Raw genomic sequence first — 20,461 nt, forward strand, 5'->3', positions numbered from 1 at the left:
CAGAGTTGAAGATAAAGGATATGTTTTCCTAAAAGTCAATGTAAAGAGAGAGGAACTGAGATCAGGTCCTGGAAATAACAGTGAACACGACAAAGTGCAACCAAAGAAGGAAACAGAGAAAAAAAAAAAATCGTTGAAAGAACTATGGCTGCAATGCTGTAACGCAGTCTTCCCCAACCAATCTAGACACTAGGGAAAGAAAGGGAAGGAAGATGGGAAGTAGTAAAAATGCAGAGTCAATGGGAGCAGAGAACACCATACCCAAGCCCTGAAAAAATGTATGATAATTCATTTAGCAATCCTCCCTCTGACCCATCAGACTTGGTTTAAAGAGAGGTGGCAAGACCACAGCAGCCTGCAGGCAAGTAGCTGAGGCTGGAGGAGACCAAGAACCAGGCCCAGTCAAGTCTCATCCTGACTTGAGGCCACGCAAGCCCAACTCTTGGAGCAGGGGCCTGCTGTGGTGCAGGGACAGGGACAACCGGATGCTGTCAGCGGAGAAACTGATGGCACTGGGGGGCAATGGGCTCTAAGAGGCAGAAGATGTGGCAGTAGACACTAGGTTAGACAGGCAGATCTGCCGCCAGTGCTGGATGCTCATCAGCAACATCCTTCAAATTCTGATGTGTATGCTAAGCATAAGCATTAGATTAATAGAGACCCTTGAGGAAATATATTTATAGGAGTAAACCCACCAAAAGTTGAAGAACTCATCTATGAAGAAGAGAGTTGTGATTTTAACACCCAGTAAAATTCGGGAGACAGCAAGCATAATAGCAGAAAGCAGATTTAGTAAAAGCCCACAGTATCATAGAAAGATGATTTCCCGAGCCAAATCCACAAAGAAGAGGGAAGAACTTACACAGTTAATAAAACAGAAAAATCTCACCAAGAAAAAATTCTTACTTAGGATTTGGGGATTGTTGCGAACATTCAAGACTCTTGATACCTTATATCCTTCTTTGGCATTGTGGGTGACCCAAATTATTTCACTCTAGAAAAACATATTTCATGTTTCCTTCATTGTAATAGATGGTATTCGAAGACCAAGCCTATCCATATAGACTACCTCTTTAACCAGGAGGGTAGGAAATTGACACAAACACTCAAATTCTAAGGAGCTAAAGAGCTAAGAACTAAGGAGCTAAAAATTCGTGTTACGCGGACTAAGAGGATACAGTAAACGTTTCTGATATTTTAAGACCCTGTACTGATTTCATGTCACAAAGGTTAACTGCTTAATGCAAGCTAAATTTAACATTTTCTAAATTTTCAAACATAAAGAGAAGTTAAAATGGAAACAACTGCTGTAAATGTTGTATATTGAAATTTTAAGAAACATTGTTTTTATAGTATGTATGTGAATAAACACATGCACACAAACATGTTTTGATTAATAAATGTGTCATGATCTTGAATAATTAAAAAAGTACATAAATGTAATCTTATAGTATATAACCTTTTGAGACTGGCTTCTTTCATTCAGCACAAGGCCTTGGAGATTCCTGCAAGTTTCGCACATATTGGTACTTCGTCCTTTTATTTAAAAAGTTTTATTGGGGGGGGGGGGGCTGGGTGGCTCAGTCGGTTAAGTGTCGACTTCAGCTCAGGTCATGATCTCACGGTTTGTGGGTTGAGCCCTGCATCCGGCTCTGTGCTGACAGCGAAGAGCCTGGAGCCTGCTTCAGATTCTGTGTACCCCTTGCTCTCTGCTCCTCCCCGCTCATGCTCTTGCTTCCTCTCTCAAAAATAAACATTTAAAAACATTAAAAAAAAAAAAAAAAAAGTATTGAGATATGATTTACATGCCATGAAATTCACGCATTAAGTGTTCAATTCAATGTTAATATGTTCACACTGTTGTGCAAGTATCATCACAATCTAATTGCATATTTTGGTCCCCATACCCATGAGTAATCCCCACTTCGTTCCCCCACGTTATTCAGTCCACAGCTACCACTTTGGTAGCTACTACTTTCTGTTTCCTAAATTTGCCTATTCTTGACATCTCATATAAATGGAATATGTAAAATGTGGTCTTTTGTGACTGGCTTCTTTCACTTTGCGTAACGTTTTCAAGGTTCACCCATACTATGGGATGTATTAGTACTTAACCTGATTTTTATTGCCAAATAATATTCCATTATGTGGATATACCACATTTTATCTATTAATTAGTGAACATTTGGGTTATTTCTCTCTCTCTTTTTGGCTATTGTGAATAATGCTGCTATGAACATTCCCATGCAAGTTTCTGGGTAGATACATACTCTCATTTCTTTGGGGGTACATATTTAGGAGTAGAATCACTGGGCCATATGGTAACTATTTCTTTTTGTGGAACTGGCAATCTGTTTTCCAAAGTGGTTATACCATTTTATGTTCCCACCATAAGTATATGAACGCTTCAATTTTTTCACATCTTTGTCAACACTTGTTATTGTCCACCTTCTTATTAGAGCCATCCTTGTGGATGTGCAGTGGTATCTCATTGTGGTTTTGATGTGCATTTCCCGATGACTAATGATGTTGAACAGCTTTACATGTGCCTACTGGTATTTGTTCCTCTCCTCATCTCCCTTTGGAAAGCTTTTGCCCCTTTACCCCCGCCCCCCACACACACAATTTTGAGGTTTTGCTTTGACTCATTTAGTACTTCTACACTGTAATTATTGTTCCCTGAAGCATGTCCCTTTTGGTTCGCATTTACACAACACATTCCCAGGAGAGTCTGTCATTCCACTATTTCTATTCCTTTCACCCTGTGATCTCTGTTCTGGCTCATTTATTTGGTTAAAAACCTTTCTTAAATATTCTCAGAGGGGTTAAAGTGGTAACATATTCTCTAAATTTTCTCATACTATGTAACTCATTTCCCCCTTATAGTGGGGATATCTTCACTGGAAATAGGGGTTGGGGATTAACAGGCTTTTTTTCTTGGTGATCTGTGGACACTCTTCCATTGTCTCCTAATTTCCAGTTCTGTGGATTAGAATTATGATGCCAGTCTGACAATTCATAGGTATACCATCCTTTTTATCTGGAAGCCTCTAAGATGAATCCGTAGATATCAAAAAATTTATCAGGATAACCCTAAGTATGTTTTTTATCACTCGTCTTCCCTGGAACTACTTTCTTCATGTTGAAGTCTTTAACTCAGGAAGTTTTTTTCTATTTGTTTAATTAGTGCTTCTCCTCCATTCGTTCCTTTTTCTTAAACTAATATAAACCACCTTAGGTGCTCTGAATCTACCCTCCAAATTTCTTATCTTTTTTTTTCAATCTTTTGTATTTTTGTGCTATGAAATATTTCTTCCATTTGATCTTCCAGGCCAATAAATGATCATATTCACTTACTCCTTTATTCAGTGATTATGCACTGTGTGCTTACTATGTGCAAGACAGTGTTCTAGGCATTGGGTGTTGACAACAGATTAGCAATGTATGCAAGAGAAAAAGTTCCTGCGCTTACAATGCTTACATTTTAGTGAAGATAGTAGATAAAAAAGTATCTGTGCATGGATTGAGAGCCAGATGATAATAAGTATTTAGCTGCGAAATCACATATTTTGCTCTGTGAAGTCTTTTTTTGTATTTCACTTGAACTTCCTTAAATACTATTATTTTCATATTCAAGTTACCGTCTCCCCCAGCATTTCTCTTTAGCTAGTCTACCACATTGTTTATTCTAAGTGATTTTTCTCTTTCTGGTTGCCTGGCTTCCCTACATGGGTTCTTTTCCTTTATGATCTCAGAAGAGCTTAGGTTTCATTGTTGGAGGACCACAAGTAAGTGGTAGCAGTCTCAAGAGAATGGACAGACAAAGCAGGCTCTATGCCCGTAGGGGACAGTCCAGAGGGCAAGATGACAGCCTTGCGGAGGCCCAGGAGGAAGCCTCCCAGCTCTCCGGTATCCTTACATCTCCCAGTCTCGGAGACAGAGAGATATCAGTCCCCTGGTTCTGTCCCTTTCTTCTCGCCTCCAGGAGTCCACGGATCTCTACCAAACCAAGCTCCTTCCTGGAGCTGCCATTGTTATCCTCACCCCAAGGCTCTTGACCAGCCCTTGAGGAACAAGTCCTTTGCCACCCCTCCCTGATAGAGCTCCCACAAAGCCCAGGCCTCACTTGCACCTAACTGTTCATTGGATCCAGGGGCCATTTGGCTCAAATAAGGCAGACACAGGCTGGAATCAGGAACAGAGGGATAGCGAGATTTCACCTTCCCAGAACCCACTCTGAAAAGGAAGGTCTGTTTACAGACTAATACTAAAAACGTTCAAATCCTGACAAATAGGTCAAAATTTTTAAAAAGACTCTGTTAAGTCCAAACATCTGTGGGTTCTATCATTTTCAACTACTGCCCTAATGTTAAGCTCTGAGAAATAAGGAAGATCTTAATGTTACTTGGACTTGAAGGATATTGACTAGGTGGATGAATTGTAAAAGTAACTGTTACGTAAAAGTCAAAAGAGAGTACATACTGTATGATTCCATTCATAGAAAATTCTAGGAAATGCAAACTAATGTACAGTGACAGAAAGCAGATCAGTGGTTGCCTGGGGACCAGGCACAGAATTAGGTAAGTGGCTTACAAAAGGATACAAGGAAATTTTTGGAGGCAACAGAAATGTTTATTATCTTGGTTATGATAACTGTTTCAGAGGTATATACAGATGTCAAAAGTCACCAAAATGTACACTTTAAATATGTGCAGTGTATTTTACATCAATTATACCTCAATAAACTTTTACAAGAGGGGTGCCTGGGTGCCTCAAATGGTTAAGCATCTGACTCTTGATTTCAGCTCAGGTGACCATCTCAGGTTGTGAGATCAAGCCCTGCGTTGGGTTCTGTGCTGAGCATGGAACCTGCCTGGGATTCTATTTTCTCTCTCCCTCTAAATGAATAAATGTTAAAAAAAAAAAAAAAAAAAAAAAAACCCAAAACTTTAGAAGAAATATTGGCTGGGAAAAATATTTGCAATTTATATCACAAAGAGATGACATTCCTAAATATAAAGAACATCTAAAAGCAAAGAAAAACACCAACAGGGAAGAGGTATGAACAGAAAGTCACTGAGCTTTTGTAGGTTTGAAATTTTCCATAATAAAATAAAAATATATAATTTTCAAAATATATTAAACACTATCCCTAGCCCTCATATAATTCACAATATAGCTGAAGATACAATTATAAAGCCATTGCAAGTTTGGGCCACACTGCAAAGTATATGTGCTGATCAATGTGGATTGATGCAATAATCAAAGTTGGGATAGAAAATCAGGCAATTCATCTTGGAGGAAATGAGTATGAGCCTGGTCTTGAGATGATGTGGGTTTGCAAAATTTTTGTGGTAGACAGGGAGCAGAAGGCAGAGGAGAAGAGTTCAGATGAAAAACATATGAACAAAGGCAGTAAGATGGGAAAAGAGAAAGACAGCTTTGTAAAAGGACTCTTATTATAGGTTCACCATTCTTTTTTTAAGTTTATTTTTATTTATTTTTTGAGAAAGAGCAAGCCAGGGAGAGGAGAAAGAGAGGGAGACAGAATTTTAAGCAGGCTCTGTGCTGTAGTGCAGAGCCTGAAGTGGAGCTCAAACTCACAAACTGTGAGATCATGAGCTGAGCCAAAGTTGGATGCTCAACTGACTCAACCACCGAGGCACCCCTCAGTATTCTCACAATCACCATCAAAATCTCCTGGGTGGCTCAGTCCGCTAAGCCTATGGTTTCATCTCAGGTCATGATCTCACGGTTCCTGAGTTCAAGCCGAGTCAGGCTCCACACGGACGGTAGGGAGTCTGCTTGGGATTCCCTCTGTCCCTCTCCCTCTGCATCTCCCCTGCTCTTGCTTGCTTTCCCTCTCTCTGTCTCTCTCCCAAAAAAAAAAAAAAAAAAAAATCTCGTCACCAAAAGGTTAGAGGTCACATTGGAAAGAACCCATGGGAAAAGAAAGGATATCTAATTCACAATATGAGGGCTTGGAATAGATTAAAATCATTTACACTATTCATGCAACCATAGTCAATCTTTACTATGTTCTACCTATGTTAGTATTTTTCTCTAAATAGAATTGTGTTTTCACCTGGCTTCATTCTAAGAATAAGATCCATTAAAAGAAATATAACTTTTTCTTTTTTTGTTTTTAATGTTTATTTAAAAAAAATGTTTTTTATACATTTATTTTTGATAAACAGAGAGAGCACAGTGGAGGAGGGGCAGAGAGAGGAGACACAGAATCTGAAGCAAGCTCCAGGCTCTGAGCTGTCAGCAGAGCCCGATACAGGGGCTCGAACTCACGAACCATGAAATCATGACCTGAGCCGAAGTCGGACACTTAACCAACTGAGCCACCCATCTGCCCCAATGTTTATTTACTTTTGAGAGCAAGAGACAGACAGTGTGAGCAGGGGAGGGGCAGAGAGAGAGGGAGATACAGAACTGGAAGCAGACTCCAGGCTCTGAGCTGTCTGTACAGAGCCTGACATGAGCTTGAACTCATGAGCCATAAGAACATGAGTCGGAATTTAAACTGACTGAGCCACCCAAGCGTCCCAAAATGTAACTTTTTCTAATACACTAAAATAAACACATCTTTCATACGTTCAGTATATCCTTAAAAGTTATATTAAAATTATTTCACTAACTCCCTATGCCCACCATTAACATTTGGTTTTTAATGAAGCCTTTATTCCTATCTCACTGATAAATGTACATCTCCTTAGAAATCTGAGGAGCGGGGTGCCTGGGTGGCTCAGTCAGTTGAGCGTCCAACTTCGGCTCCGGTCATGATCTCACCGTCCGTGAGTTCGAGCCCTGCATCGGGCTCTGTGCTGACAGTTCAGAGCCTGGAGCCTGCTTCAGATTCTGTGTCTCCCTCTCCCTCTGACCCTCCCCCCGTTCATGCTCTGTCTCTCCCCTGTTCATGCTCTGTCTCTCTCGGTCTCAAAAAAATAAACATTAAAAAAAAAAAATTAAAAAAAAAAGAAATCTGAGGAGCGGAGGACTAGTAAAGGATTGTTAGAGTAAACCAGGTTCATTGCTTGTTCAGACTTCTCAATTTTTAGCATCATTTGTAAGAGTATTCTTTTTTTTTTTTTTTAACGTTTATTTATTTTTGAGACAGAGAGAGACAGAGCATGAATGGGGGAGGGGCAGAGAGAGAGTGAGACACAGAATCGGAAGCAGGCTCCAGGCTCTGAGCCATCAGCCCAGAGCCCGACGCGGGGCTCGAACCCGCGGACTGCGAGATCGTGACCTGAGCCGAAGTCGGACGCTTAACCGACTGAGCCACCCAGGCGCCCCTGTAAGAGTATTCTACATTTGGAAATATTCTACACAAAATTAAAAAAAAAAAAAAAATCCAGCACATGAAAACGTAGAAGCAGCAAGTAACTTTCCATTAATTTTGAGAACTACACACAGAAAAGATTTAGAACCTAACAGGAATTAGGAACTACTGAGAAAATTGAACAGCCTAGTTGAGAAAACAAATAATGTGTCTGTTTAGAGGGATAATGTGGTGTGGTGAAAAGAAAAAAGGCTTTAGAGTCACAGAGATTCTAGTCTGAATTCTCCATCTATCACTTCAACAGCCTATCTAATTTCTTGGCGCCTAAATTCCCTCACCTGTACAATGGTGATAATGATTGCCTGTCTTGGCTGTTGTCAGGATTCAATAAGCCAATATTTGTAACACACTTAGCATACAATAGGTACTCAACAATTACTACTGTAATGTTGATGACATTTTGTAGTGTAAAATCATTGCCACTTTCAACCTGGCAAAACCAAGAAATGCTAAAGTCTTTAAAGTTTATCAGCTTACAATCTATTTTTGTAACGTATGCCAAATATCCAAATTCAGTCGGAAATTTGAAAACTTTGAGTATTTTACAATATGCTACAACTACACTTAACATTTTTATAATCCTAAACTAAATGCTGCTTTGAGTATAGATTATAAGAATATTAAGCAGTAAGAATGTATATATCTTTTGGAGAAATTTTATCTTTACAGAATCACATCAGTTCCAATCTGGTATATCCCCTGTTGGGCAAAAGCAGCAGATGGTATACAGAGGATTGCACACTAAGCAAGGAAAAATTGGGGAAAGACTCTAAAAAACTGGTGATAAGAATACTGAAACAGGGAATGAAAGAGTTCAATATTGCCAGAGTGTAATATAAAGGTTAGCAATCTAAACAAAGTTTTAAGATGTAAAAAAACTGCAAAGACTCAGAATCAAATTTGTATTCTTGTATTAAGGTCTCAGGTACAGCATAAAAATACATAGTAAAAAGAACTGGCAAAGTATTTCAGGGAGGTGTTCTTTCTGACGATGATGGAATATAAGGGGGTAGGAAGGGAGGCAGAAAAACATGTCTCACTGAGTCACCTTTAAGGATAAACTTTTGAGGGGTGCATAGGTGGCTCAGTCAGTTAAGCATCCAACTCTTGATTTCGGCTAAGGTAATCTCAAGATGATGAGATCAAGCCCCATATTAGGCTCTGTGCTGGTGTGGAGCTTGCTGAAGATTCTCTCTCTCTCTCTGTGCCCCTCCCCTGCTCCCGCACTCTCTTTCAAAAACAACAAAAAAATTTTTTTTAAATAAAAAGGATAAACTTTTGAACTTAAACTTAATAAACTTTTAAACTTAATATCTGAGGATATGAAGACAGCAGATGTGAATTTTTGTTATTTGGCTTTGTAAAAGCCCCACGTGAATAGTTAAAAGGACACACAAAAAAAGCTTTAAATCTTTACTACAGAAAAGGTTTTTTTAATTTTTTATTATAAGCAGGCTCCACACCAGACACAGGGCTTGAACTCACAACCCTGAGATCAAGAGTCACAGGCTCTACTGGCTGAGCCAGCCAGGTTCCCTAGAAAAGATTTTTTTTTTTAAATCAATACAAAGAAATTCTTCAGTTGTCTATTTCAACTTATTTCAGTGTTAGTCAGTAAAGAAAGTACTAATAGCACTAATAGCAGAACTAATAGCAATCTAACTTCTTGTGGGTTAATAAAATTTAAATTCTATATAACACAATCTCTCTCATAGTATGCTCACATACCATCTGGATTACTTGACACTTAATATCTGGACATGCTATTCAATACCAATATAGGTTCCTTTCTTTTCTGTTACAAGTGTGTTTCTGAACATTTCCTTAGAATCCTATTTCAAAGAAAGGAGAAATCTTCAATCTGCTATCTGTGTATATCAAGTGAAAGTAAATTCAGTAGCTGAAGTCTGCCTAATCTGTAGACACTATAAGAAGATCTGAGGAGTGAGGGGAAGAACAATTATTTCAGAGAAACACTTTAACAAACTCAATAAACATTTAAATACATAATGAATGAAACATTTACACCTGATTAAGTAAATGTAATAAATAGTAAAATTCAATTGCGTTGTTCCTATAAAACCCATCACAGATCTGATGACATATGAAATCCTGTGGACACATGAACATGAAGATATAAAGTAACTTACTCTTAAAAAACTAGGACTTCCCATCATGGTGTGATGGGAAGCACATAAAATTTACAAGTTTGAATACTGCCTCTGCTACTACTCCCATGTTGCTCGAGGCAAGTACTTACTGTCCACAGACAGCCTGGTGTAGCTCTAAAAAGGCATTAACACCCACTATTCCCACAGAGGGAGGAGAAGATGAAACTGATAATCCTTCATTAAGTAGTCTCATCTCTTAGCCCTCTTCACCTTATGTCCAATGTGCTAACTGCCTTAAACTTTTGTTTTGCACAGGCTCTCTACCTTCCTCTCATACCTGCTATTGTTTTACTCTTGTAATCTCTAGATCTCCCTTCAAGAATCAGTGGTGTTCTCATCCTCTGAGATACCCATCTAGGGTCCCCTGTATGCAGTATTATTATTCTCCCCATCTGGTACCCAAAGCTGTTTCTTTTTGCTCTTATTAAACGACTACATCACAGTAAGTAAAAGATGGCTCTTATTTTTGAATGCTGTGTCACTCATGGAGTAAGCGCTTTATATTCATTTTCCCATGTAATTCACAACCACCATGTAAAGTAGGTACTGTTATTCCTACTATATCCTTTTGTTTTATCAAAGAGCAAAGTAAGGCTTTGAGAAGTTAAATAACTTGCCCAAAAGTCACTCAAGTAATAATTAATACAAATTATCACTACTTTTAATTAGTAATAATTAGGACTGGGATTCAAAGCCAGGTCTCTGGCTCCAAAGCCATTCTGCTGTCTTTGGTGGGGATCTTAAGGCATTTGTAGCCTTAAAAAGAAGGTAAAACACCTGGCATGATATTTGCACTGAACAGGTGTTTAGTGAATTAAAAAGGCAGGAAAAAGGTCTATTCACTCAATAGGCTCTTGTGTGCAATTCACCTGGATCCGGAGATATAAAAATGTCTGACAAAGTCTCTATCCTCAAGGACTACAGTTAGTCTACTGGGGGAAGAGAGACAAGTGTAACAGGTGATTGTAATATGGATTGTAATATGGACGGTTCATACAATTCCTATGGACAGGTTGCTGAGAAAACATAGGATGGGGCACCTAAACTGGATAGGGAAAGAGGAAAGCAGTCAAGAAAGATGTTAGTTGGGAAAGTCTGAGTTTCTGCTTTTCCTTTCAAAACCAATTAAGCAGCGGCGCCTGGGTGGCTTACGTGACATCAGCTCAGGTCATGATCTCACGGCTCATGAGTTTGAACCCCGCATTGGGCTCAGTGCTGACAGCTCAGAGCCTGGAGCCTGCTTCAGATTCTGTGCCTCCCTGTCCTGCTCCCACTCTCTTTCTCTCAAAAATAAATAAACCTTAAAAAACAAAAATTAAAAAAAAAAAAACAAACAAAATTAAGCAGGTTCTACTAGATTGGTAGCCAGCATGCCAAGGATTAATGTATTTCTTAGAATTAGATTATATCTATACTCATATTTCTATTTTATCTCAAATTATATGCCTAGTTCAAATAAATCTCACCTCTGAAAAAACACATCGTAAAGAATGATTTGCTTTCTAAATATGTTCCATTTATATGAAACTACGTATTTTTCTCTCCTCACAGATACAGACAGAAAAACATTAAAAAAGTGACTGGTTATACAACTGGCTAGTGTTAGCTTGCCACAAAACCACAATCAATTTAGGAGACTTAACTCATAAGATCAAGGGGCTAAAACTTACTACATTTCAAGCAACTGCTCCCAAAACACCATCTATCATCAAGAATGTTAGAATCCAAAAACAAAACAAAACCCAAAACAAAAAAACCCTTCTAATTAAGTTTTTCCCATATGTTTCCCTCCTTCCCTTCTAATTTAACCCTACAATAAAGAAAATACAGTTTAGGTAATATATTCCCATCAGTTGTTCACTTACCAAACAATAGTTCATTCAAGTGGACACTTTCGGGCTGTCATGGAAAACGCCAAAATAAAAAGCCTTATTAAATTCAAGTTAGATTATATCTGTAACTTCTTTGCCCAAAGCAATAACTATGGAAAAACATAAATTAAACCTAGCAATGTCATTTTATTACAAAGTTGGCTGCTATCAAAATTTTTACAGCTCTTCTAGGTGGTTGCTAATAGTTTAAATGATTTCAACGCTGTTGTAATCCGAGGAAAGCAGATTTCACCAAACATGATGGGACCAGTAAAGATGAAATAATAGAGGTGGTGAAGAAAGGAAATAAAAAACAATGAGAAGTCAAATGAGGTACAGATAGACTTCACTTGTTTACATCTTGTGAAATTAATTAAGACAAAAGCAAAGCCAAAAGCCTAAAGGGATTAAAATCTGATGGCAGCAAACGTAAACAACTAAGAAAGTGTAACTTCAAACACACACAATCCAGGGAAGAAAACCTAACTTCTTTGAGCTAAAGTTGCGGAGAATCAAGTCCAAAGTAGGCTAAACTTACTTTCAATTTACCACCCTTGACTATTCAGCAAAATGAAAACAACCTGGCAAACAGTTTCCATAAAATCGTATCTCCCCCAAGTAAATTTTCTCACTAAAAGGAAAAAATAAACAAGAATGTTTTTTGTAGTCCTTTGTTTTTACGTTAGAGATTCTTAAAAATTCATACAGGCGTGGTAAGACAGAAGACAGTAAACAGTTTACAGAAAGGAATTATGTCTTACTTGCTATAGGAAAAATTAGATTCGTGGAATTTTGAGAGATTATTTATTCCCTTAGCCTTTATTCATATATTAGAGAAGGTTTTTTTTTTTGACAATTTGTGAAATTTATAGACTTAAAAAAATAAAGGGCTTCAAACTACTTCTATCTTTAATATAGTATTAACTAACATTTTAATTGCATGTTTAAAAATTCAAAACCACAATCCCGCCAGCAATTCTAACTGTTACCATTTAGAGAAAATAATAGGGATAATGACATTCATCAAATTTACTAAACCTGATGTTATGCTAGTCACCATAATGACCTACTGTACTTCTTTTATTAAAGAATTCTTAGACCATTTGCTACTGAATTAATGTTTAACTGGTAAACTGAGGCAAAATACTGGATAATCTGAGAAGGCACAAGTGCAGAGTCCACTGTACAAAACTACTGAGCCATGCTTTCCCCCTTTATGTGCTTTTCCAGATATATTTTAAACTCAGCAAAAGGTAAAATTTAAATTTGGCATAATTAACTTTTACTGTGCCTTTCTTTTTGCTTGAAAACTCTTCTCATACACTGCCACCGATTCAATTTCACCTGTAGGTAATGAACACAGAACTCATTGTGGGGAAAATAAACCAGAATGGGAAAAAAAGAGAAGTTATCAGATACACAAAGGAGTGAAACAGCTGACTGAAAAACACCTTAACCACAATACTTTCCCTCCATCCTTAAGGAGATATTTTTAGTATTTTAGTCACCATTTCTTTCATGAAAGACCCCACAGGTTCCAGAAGCTCCCAAGTTGAGTACTCACCTAGTTCATCTGAATGCTGAATCAGGGCTTTTATTTCTGCTAAGCTGGTCGCCCCCTCTTGGGAGACCGAAGCTGCTGCCCCCTCCTCTGGGTCCTCCACCTTAGTCACGGTAAAGTGTGGCATTGTTACACGTAGAAATCCCGTGCTCGTTCTGTAGTTACACTGCCCTCCACTCTACTTTCCTTACCTACCTCTTCCTTACTGTGTGCCCCTTTCGCACTCAAATCACTGCCTACGGGAGACGAAGGCTGGGAAGAGGGAAGTACTTTCTGCTCACGTGACCTACAGCCCCAAGGGAGTGGAACGCTGGAAGACACGCCTTCCACAGTGTTTATCATTCACTCGAAAGGATTAAGCACTCCACCCCTTGCTTATGGTTGTTAAGCTCAAGAATCCCAAGAACTTCTTAGGCCGCCTTTCCAGAGCTGCCAAAAGCTGCGAGTGGGCAGAATTCATGACCTGCCGCCCCCTGTGTGCTCACCGGCTCGTTTCCTTCACTTAAGTTATTTCCATCCCTATGTGCACGTCGTGATCTCAACCTCTGCCCTCACATTTCACACGAGAAAGATTAGGGAACAGTTCATTGTACAAACTTTCCTCTTTAAAGAGAAACTGGCACCACATAAATTTAGGAAATGAAACAAACTATTTGTAAGCTTCTGTTGTTGCTTTATTTCAAAGCATATGAAAAATAGTAATTTCTTATGGTTCCGATGAGAACACTAATTCAGCAAGTATTCAATGAATGCCTACATATTTTATACAAGGCATAGTTGTAGATACTGTAGTGTATACCACAACTTCCAAGAAAAGACATTAATATTCCCCGGAGTCCAAGTTTGTTTAAAAGAGCAAAATATTTTTAAAGAGTTCAGACTTTTTTTTTGTACAGAGTTTAAACATCGTGTTTTAAAGAAAAAAAATTCAAGATAATCCCTCTGATTAGGTGGTGTATGGTTCATTCAACACATGTAACATATTTAAATCTTGGTATATTTTATCAGATAACTGTGTCCAGTGCTCAGTTGATGGCTTTAACTATAGAGTATGAGGTCTATCTCTGCACCGATAAGGGACTTCAGTACATTGAGCCCTGTGGTAACTTCTATGTTGATGATAGAATATAAGGGCTTTGTTGTTAGTAACACCTGACATATAAGGCTGCACTAAATTTAACAAAGGAATGATAGTTTATAATCCTCATTTATTCCTATACCATTTCTAAAAGAAAAGGAAACCAATAGTTGTTAAAGATCTACTTTGTACTCTGCATTGCACTAAAAACTTTTCATTATGATTTCATTTAATCATCACAGAAACATTAGGCTAAGCAACTTGCCCAAAGTCACAGAGTTTGTAAACAGCAAAGCCCAACCTAAAAACTTGTAATACCCTTGTTAGTAAGCAACATAGAAGTTTCACAGAAAAAAAAACTCACACACACGCCCCTAAATTTTATTTCATGGGTTCCCATGTAGCACTGATTTGTAATCTTAGCTGCACACTGGAATCACCTGGGGAAATTTACAAAATACTGATGTCTGGGTCCTATCCCAGATACTGTAATTTAATTGCTCTGGAGTAGAGCCTGGGCAATAAGGATTTTAAAGCTCCCCTTTTTCTCACTCTCAGATGGTTCAAACAAGCAGCCAAGATAGCAAATTACTACTATATGGGGGGAAAAAAAGTTTATCACCTAAGAAGTCTTCGTAACTATTTTATTTTTGAAAGAAAATTAAGTGTGGTAGTGCCTTGGGTGATTTTCCCGTACTTACAACTCAGGAAGCTACTCTACTAATTTATTCAAAGGAACTTAACTACCAAATTTTCAAAAATTTCAATAGTAGATTCTGGATTCCAAATTCTTCAGTGCCACTGGATATTTCCAATAGGATCTTGCCTTTCATATTTATTATAAAAAGAGAGTTGAACTAGGGCTAATCTACAGTTGATGGATAAGAACATTGACTTGTGTTATACATCTGTGTACAGCTTGTGCATATAAGTCTATGTAAAAATATTATCCTGTCACCTCTCCCCTCTAAAAATATCTGCAAACCAAACAAGTAGGAAGGCAAAACATTCCTGTTGACCTATGATAGGCGTATTTATTTACCAAACTCGATGATTTGATACCACAGTGCTCAGCAATTTTAAAATAGTTCTCTCCTAGAGTGGCCTATAGATAAAAGTGCAGTGGCAAAAAAAATTGAAGGCAAAGTTAAAGTAATACAGAAAAAGCTGGGGAGGGGGTGCGGTTCTGGTAAAGCTGAGGGCAGTGCTGTGTAGACAGTGATTAGATAGGGAAGGTAGGATATAAGAAAACGCTATTTAAAGTACAATAAACTACCACAATGGAGGCACCTGGCTGGTTTAGTTGGAAGAGCCTGTAACTCTTGATCTTGGGGCTGTAATTTGGAGTCCCCCATTGGGCATAGTGACTACTTAAAAAATAAATAAGATAAAAACATCAATAAACTACCACAGTGAAGTACCACTGCATATCCACACTAATGGCTAAAACTGGTAAGACTGGAAACACCAAATCTGGTGAGAATGTTAAACAAAAGATACTTTTATATATTGGCGTAAATTGGTTCACCCAATTTAGGGAAAAGTCTAGTACTCTCCCCTATAACTCAGCAATTGCACTTCTAGGTATTTATCCTCCCAAAATGAAAACATATTCCCACAAAAAGACTTGTCCAAGAATATTCATAACAGCTTATTAACAATAACCAAAAACTGGAAACAACCCAGATGTATATCCATAGCAGAATGGGTAAACCAACTATGATGTATTCATACAAAAGATTACTATTCAGATAAAAAAAGGAATGACTCAGTGATACAAGCAACAATCTGAATGCATATCAAAACATCACGCTACATGAAAGTAGCCTTAAGAGTGCACAATATATGAACCCACTATATGAGGTTTTACAACAGGCAAAACTAATCTATGGTGCAAAAACAAACCAGGACAAGGGCTGCCTCTGGGGGAAGGGGGACACAGGAAAACTTCCCAGAGTGATAGTAATATTCTACATCTTGTTAGAGTTTAGGATTCCATAGGTGTATGCATTCATCAAAAGCTGATGTTCACTTAAAATTAGTGTTATTCATTGTATGAAAACTTCACCTAAAAAAAAAAAAAAAAAAAGCTACAGGGGTGCCTGGGTGGCTCAGTTGGTTAAGTGGCCGACTCCTGATTTCAGCTCAGGTCATAAGCTCCAGATCATGAGATCAAGCCCCACATCAGACTCTGTGATGACAGTGCTGAGCCTGCTTGGGACTCTCTCTTCCTCTCTCTCTGCCCCTCCCCTGCTCTCTCTCTCTCTCTCAATCAATCAATCAATAAGTGTATTTTTAAAAAAGCTACAAACAAATACTGAATTCTAATAATATGCATTTTGAAGTATCTGGGAGAGGTGAGCTGATATCTGTAATTTACCACGAAATGCAATAAGATAGATGGATAAATAGGTGTTAGGAAAAGTACAATAAAATGTTAATGATAGATTCTGAGTGGTGGGTGTAAAGGTGTTCACTTATATAAAAGCCTTCCAACTTTATGTTTGAAAATTTTCATAATAAAACACTGGAAAAAATACAAACAACTGACACCATTATGAAAATAAACATATAAGTCAGAGACTGGGAGAAAATATTCATAAAACATGTACTTGACAAAGGACTTATATCTTAAATATATAAAAATCCTCTACAACTCAATAATAAGAAAAAAAACTCAATACAAAATAAAAAAAAGATTTAAATAGACAATTCACAAAGGAAGTTATATAAATGGCTAATAAGCACTGGAAAAAGTGTTCAACATCATTGGCTTTCAGGAAATGCAAATTAAAACCACCATTAAAACTGTTGGCAAGGATGTAGAGCAAATGTTGGTGGGAATATAAAATAATACAACCACTTTGGAAAAAGGTTTGGCAGATTTTTATAAATTTTGTCTTTTTTTTTTCATTTGAGAGAAAGAGAGAGAAAGAGCAAGGAAGAGGGGCAGAGGGAGAGGGGGGAGAGAGAGAGAGAGAGAGAGAGAGAGAGAGAGAGAGAGAGAGAGAGAGAGAGAGAGAATTTTAAGCAGGCTCCATGACCACAGGGCTCAATTCCATAACCTTGGGATCATGACCTAAGTTGAAATCAAGGGTTGGACAGATGCTCAACCAACTGAGACACCCAGGTGCCCCTTTTACAAATTTCAAACAAGTATGATTATAAACCTTTATTCATAACAGCCCAAATAGGAAACAGACAAGTTATCCATCAATAAGATAAACAACCTGTAGTATATTCATACAATAGAGTATTACTCAACAATAACCAGGAACAAACTACTGATACATTCAACAACATGGATGAATCTCAAAAACATTTTAAGTTATATATTACATATTAATCATATGCATACAAAAGTGTTTAGAGTTGAAGCATAACTGATGCCTGCAACTTAATTTGAAATGCTTTAAAAATAGATGGATCCAATGGAAGGGATAAATATGTGGTAAAACAAATAGAGCATAATGTTAATTGTAGCATCTGGAGGATAAAGATGGTTGTTTACCAAAAATCTTACAATTTTTCTGTATGTTTGAAAATTTTCTTAATAAAATGTTGGAAAAAATACAATGAACTGAAGTTCACTGAAATCTTTATAAAGATCTTCAGGTGTGAGTATAAAGCAAAGCACTTATGGGTCAAATTCCATTTCACGTAAAATTTAAGCAGTTACATAAATGCTAGTCCTGTACTTTGATTTTATAGTGTTGAATGCTGTTTGAAATGAATCATACAGGTTTGAAATATTTAGTTTTACATTTTAAAAAAACTATAGTTTTTTTCAAATCTTTTTTTTTTTTTTTTAAGTTTATTTCTTTAGAGATAGAGACATCATGAGCAGGGTAGGAGCAGAGAGAGAGGGAGAAGAGAGAGAATCCCAAGCAGACTCTGCACCGTGAGCACAGAGCCTGACGTGGGCTTGAGCCACGAAACTTCGAGATCATGACCTGAGCCGAAACAGAGAGTTGGAAGCTTAACTGACTGAGCCACCCAGGCGCCCCTATGGTATTTTTTAGTAGTAAGACATAAGCCCAGGCTAGGGCAAAAGCACATTTATAATGGCATTACTCCCATAGTGCTTTGTACATTAGGCCAAATATTATACATTATTTATATTACTAGTTTCAGTAAAACTTTTTTGTGACATTATGTTTTTTTTTTTTAAAGCATGCCCATTCTTTACAAGAATGGATCTACCATGGGTAATATTTTGGAAGTACAATTTACTGTTCTACACTATCCAATTACTTATTTTTAATCAGAGCTAACAACTCATGACAACCAGCATTTTGTTTTATTCAACCCATTTATTAAAAAAACAAAGACAAATTAGATTTAGTGAAAAGACTTGAACAATTAAGGGAAAGTAAGTGGGAAATTATTTTCAACATAAGGATTCTCTTCCAGGTTGTACTATACTGTTATACTACATCACTCAATTTTAGAGCAAATCATATATGCATTTCCTCTTCATTCTCAGAACCTGAGAACTGTATTGTACAAAAGCCACTCACAAATAACCTAGAACCACACTACATCCTGCTGAAGTGATTCTTAAGAATCTAGTAATGCATGCTAAACATGAATTCATGATGCAAGAAAACTTCTATTAGTAAGCAGCAAGCAAAATCCCTGGAATTAAAAAGCCACATACATTTTGAATACATGAGTTTTACCAAATGTCATTCTGTCCATTCCTGAGAGCAGTTTTTAGATATGATGTTAAGGATTTAGTAACATATTAAATAGTATTCTTTCAAAAAGCTTAAAAATGCAACTAGAGCTTGATCAAAGGTACCAGCATGCTATTAAAAAGCTGGAAAAATATAAAATAGAACAATAGCTCCCATGACACACACAATGTAGACTTAACTCATCTGTCTACACCTTTTTACAGAATTCTTTCACAGACACATAGACACACACACACACACACACACACACACACACAAATTTGATGGGGATGGTGTGGAAAGAAAAGAGGATTCTGATTGGAAAACAGCTTCAAATCTTATGAATCTCTCCTAAACTCTTGTAGTTTGAAGATACCATTCAGAGTGCTTTATCTACTATTGAGATCCAGCCACACTTGAGAGAGCCTTTAAAATTGTAACCAATTGACAGTTTTGTGCTTACAGCATTTGTTTTATTACAAATGGTGTTTTTACAACAAATAGTAAAGAAAGTGGAATCTACTTCCAAGTAGTTGCTTTTTTCCCCCCAAGCAGTTGCTTCTAATGTAGTAAGTTGTTACTTCAAAATATTTAGGATAGACATTCTCATCAAATCGTTGTAACTGCCAGCCAGCAACTAAATATAAATAGAAAATGGCATTTTGCTTTAATTTTCTTGATTAAGGTAAATTTATGATGAACTTTGAGCAACAAAGGTTAATTATGTTTTATCCTCGTAAATTCTTCATGAAGTTTACATAGAAGTAAACCCTTCATACTCTTCATTCTATAAATCTTTCTAACAATAAATTCATCTTATTAAGAGATGTTGTTTGACAGGAAAAAGATCTGAATTATAGGATTTCATTAAAATGTCTGAATTACAGAACTTCTAAAAAAGCACAGAATTTCCAAAAATTTTAACTTACCTTCAAATATTAAGAAAAGAAAGAGGTCATGTGTTAGAGCAGGCATTCTTAAGGAAAATATCAGACTTGCATAAAGGACTAACCTACTCCATGACCCCCATTCAGTTACTCAGGCTTTAAAGGGCCACTGGTAGGGAAACACTACCTCATGAGGTATCATTCAGAAGGTTAGGCAAACATTCAAAAGAGCAGTGCTTTGCAAATGATTGCTGGTAAAGGAATATTTTTCTTTATATTCAGAATTCATTGAGGGCTAAAAATCTTATGAATTACTAGAAAAATATACAAAACACAAGTTCTAATTTTTAGTATTAGATTTGAGATAAAATTGCTCTATCAAACTGCTAAGCAAGTTTTTTAAAACTTTCAATTTCTGAACTTACCTCCTCACACAGGTTAGGTAGACAGCTGATGGACCAGCACCATTTACATACTACACTCCATGGCTGTGTTACAGAATACTGTAAACATTTTACTGGCAGTTCACTACTTAAATTTAGAGCTATAGCTGGAAAAGTATACAGACTCTCATTCTTAAGTAGAAAATATATATATACATTTTTCCTTAATATATCAGCAAACCCTCTTTCCTCTTCAGACACTGGAAATAGTGGTTTAAAATATTGAAATGATCCCAAATTCTAAATATTGCCTTATGTAGACAAGTACAGAAAGAATTATAGAGTTAATCAATTACTCTGGTGAAGACCACCTACAATGGATAGTAAGAACTTAAAACCCCTAAATCTCAGAATTACATAAAATTGTCTATGAAAATGGGTTTTTATTAAATGGCATCAGGGGCGCCTGGGTGGCTCGGT

At 37.1% G+C, this 20,461-nt stretch overlaps 1 protein-coding gene across 5 annotated transcripts in view; it reads right to left on the minus strand.

The window, feature by feature from the left end:
- SLC12A6 (solute carrier family 12 member 6) overlaps positions 1 to 20,461 on the minus strand; it is an 86,690-nt gene that overhangs the window by 52,482 nt on the left and 13,747 nt on the right. Inside the window, exon 1 of one of the 5 annotated variants that reach the window (XM_058738311.1) lies at positions 12,958 to 14,143. The exons of the other annotated variants lie outside the window; for them this stretch is intronic. Coding sequence (XP_058594294.1) covers positions 12,958 to 13,081 — 124 coding nt within the window. The 5' untranslated portion in view covers positions 13,082 to 14,143. Of the gene's footprint in view, positions 1 to 12,957; positions 14,144 to 20,461 lie in introns of those variants that run through there. 5 annotated transcript variants of the gene reach the window in all.

This window comes from Neofelis nebulosa, chromosome 7 (genome assembly GCF_028018385.1).
Source record: "Neofelis nebulosa isolate mNeoNeb1 chromosome 7, mNeoNeb1.pri, whole genome shotgun sequence".
In the NCBI taxonomy this organism is placed as follows: domain Eukaryota; kingdom Metazoa; phylum Chordata; class Mammalia; order Carnivora; family Felidae; genus Neofelis; species Neofelis nebulosa.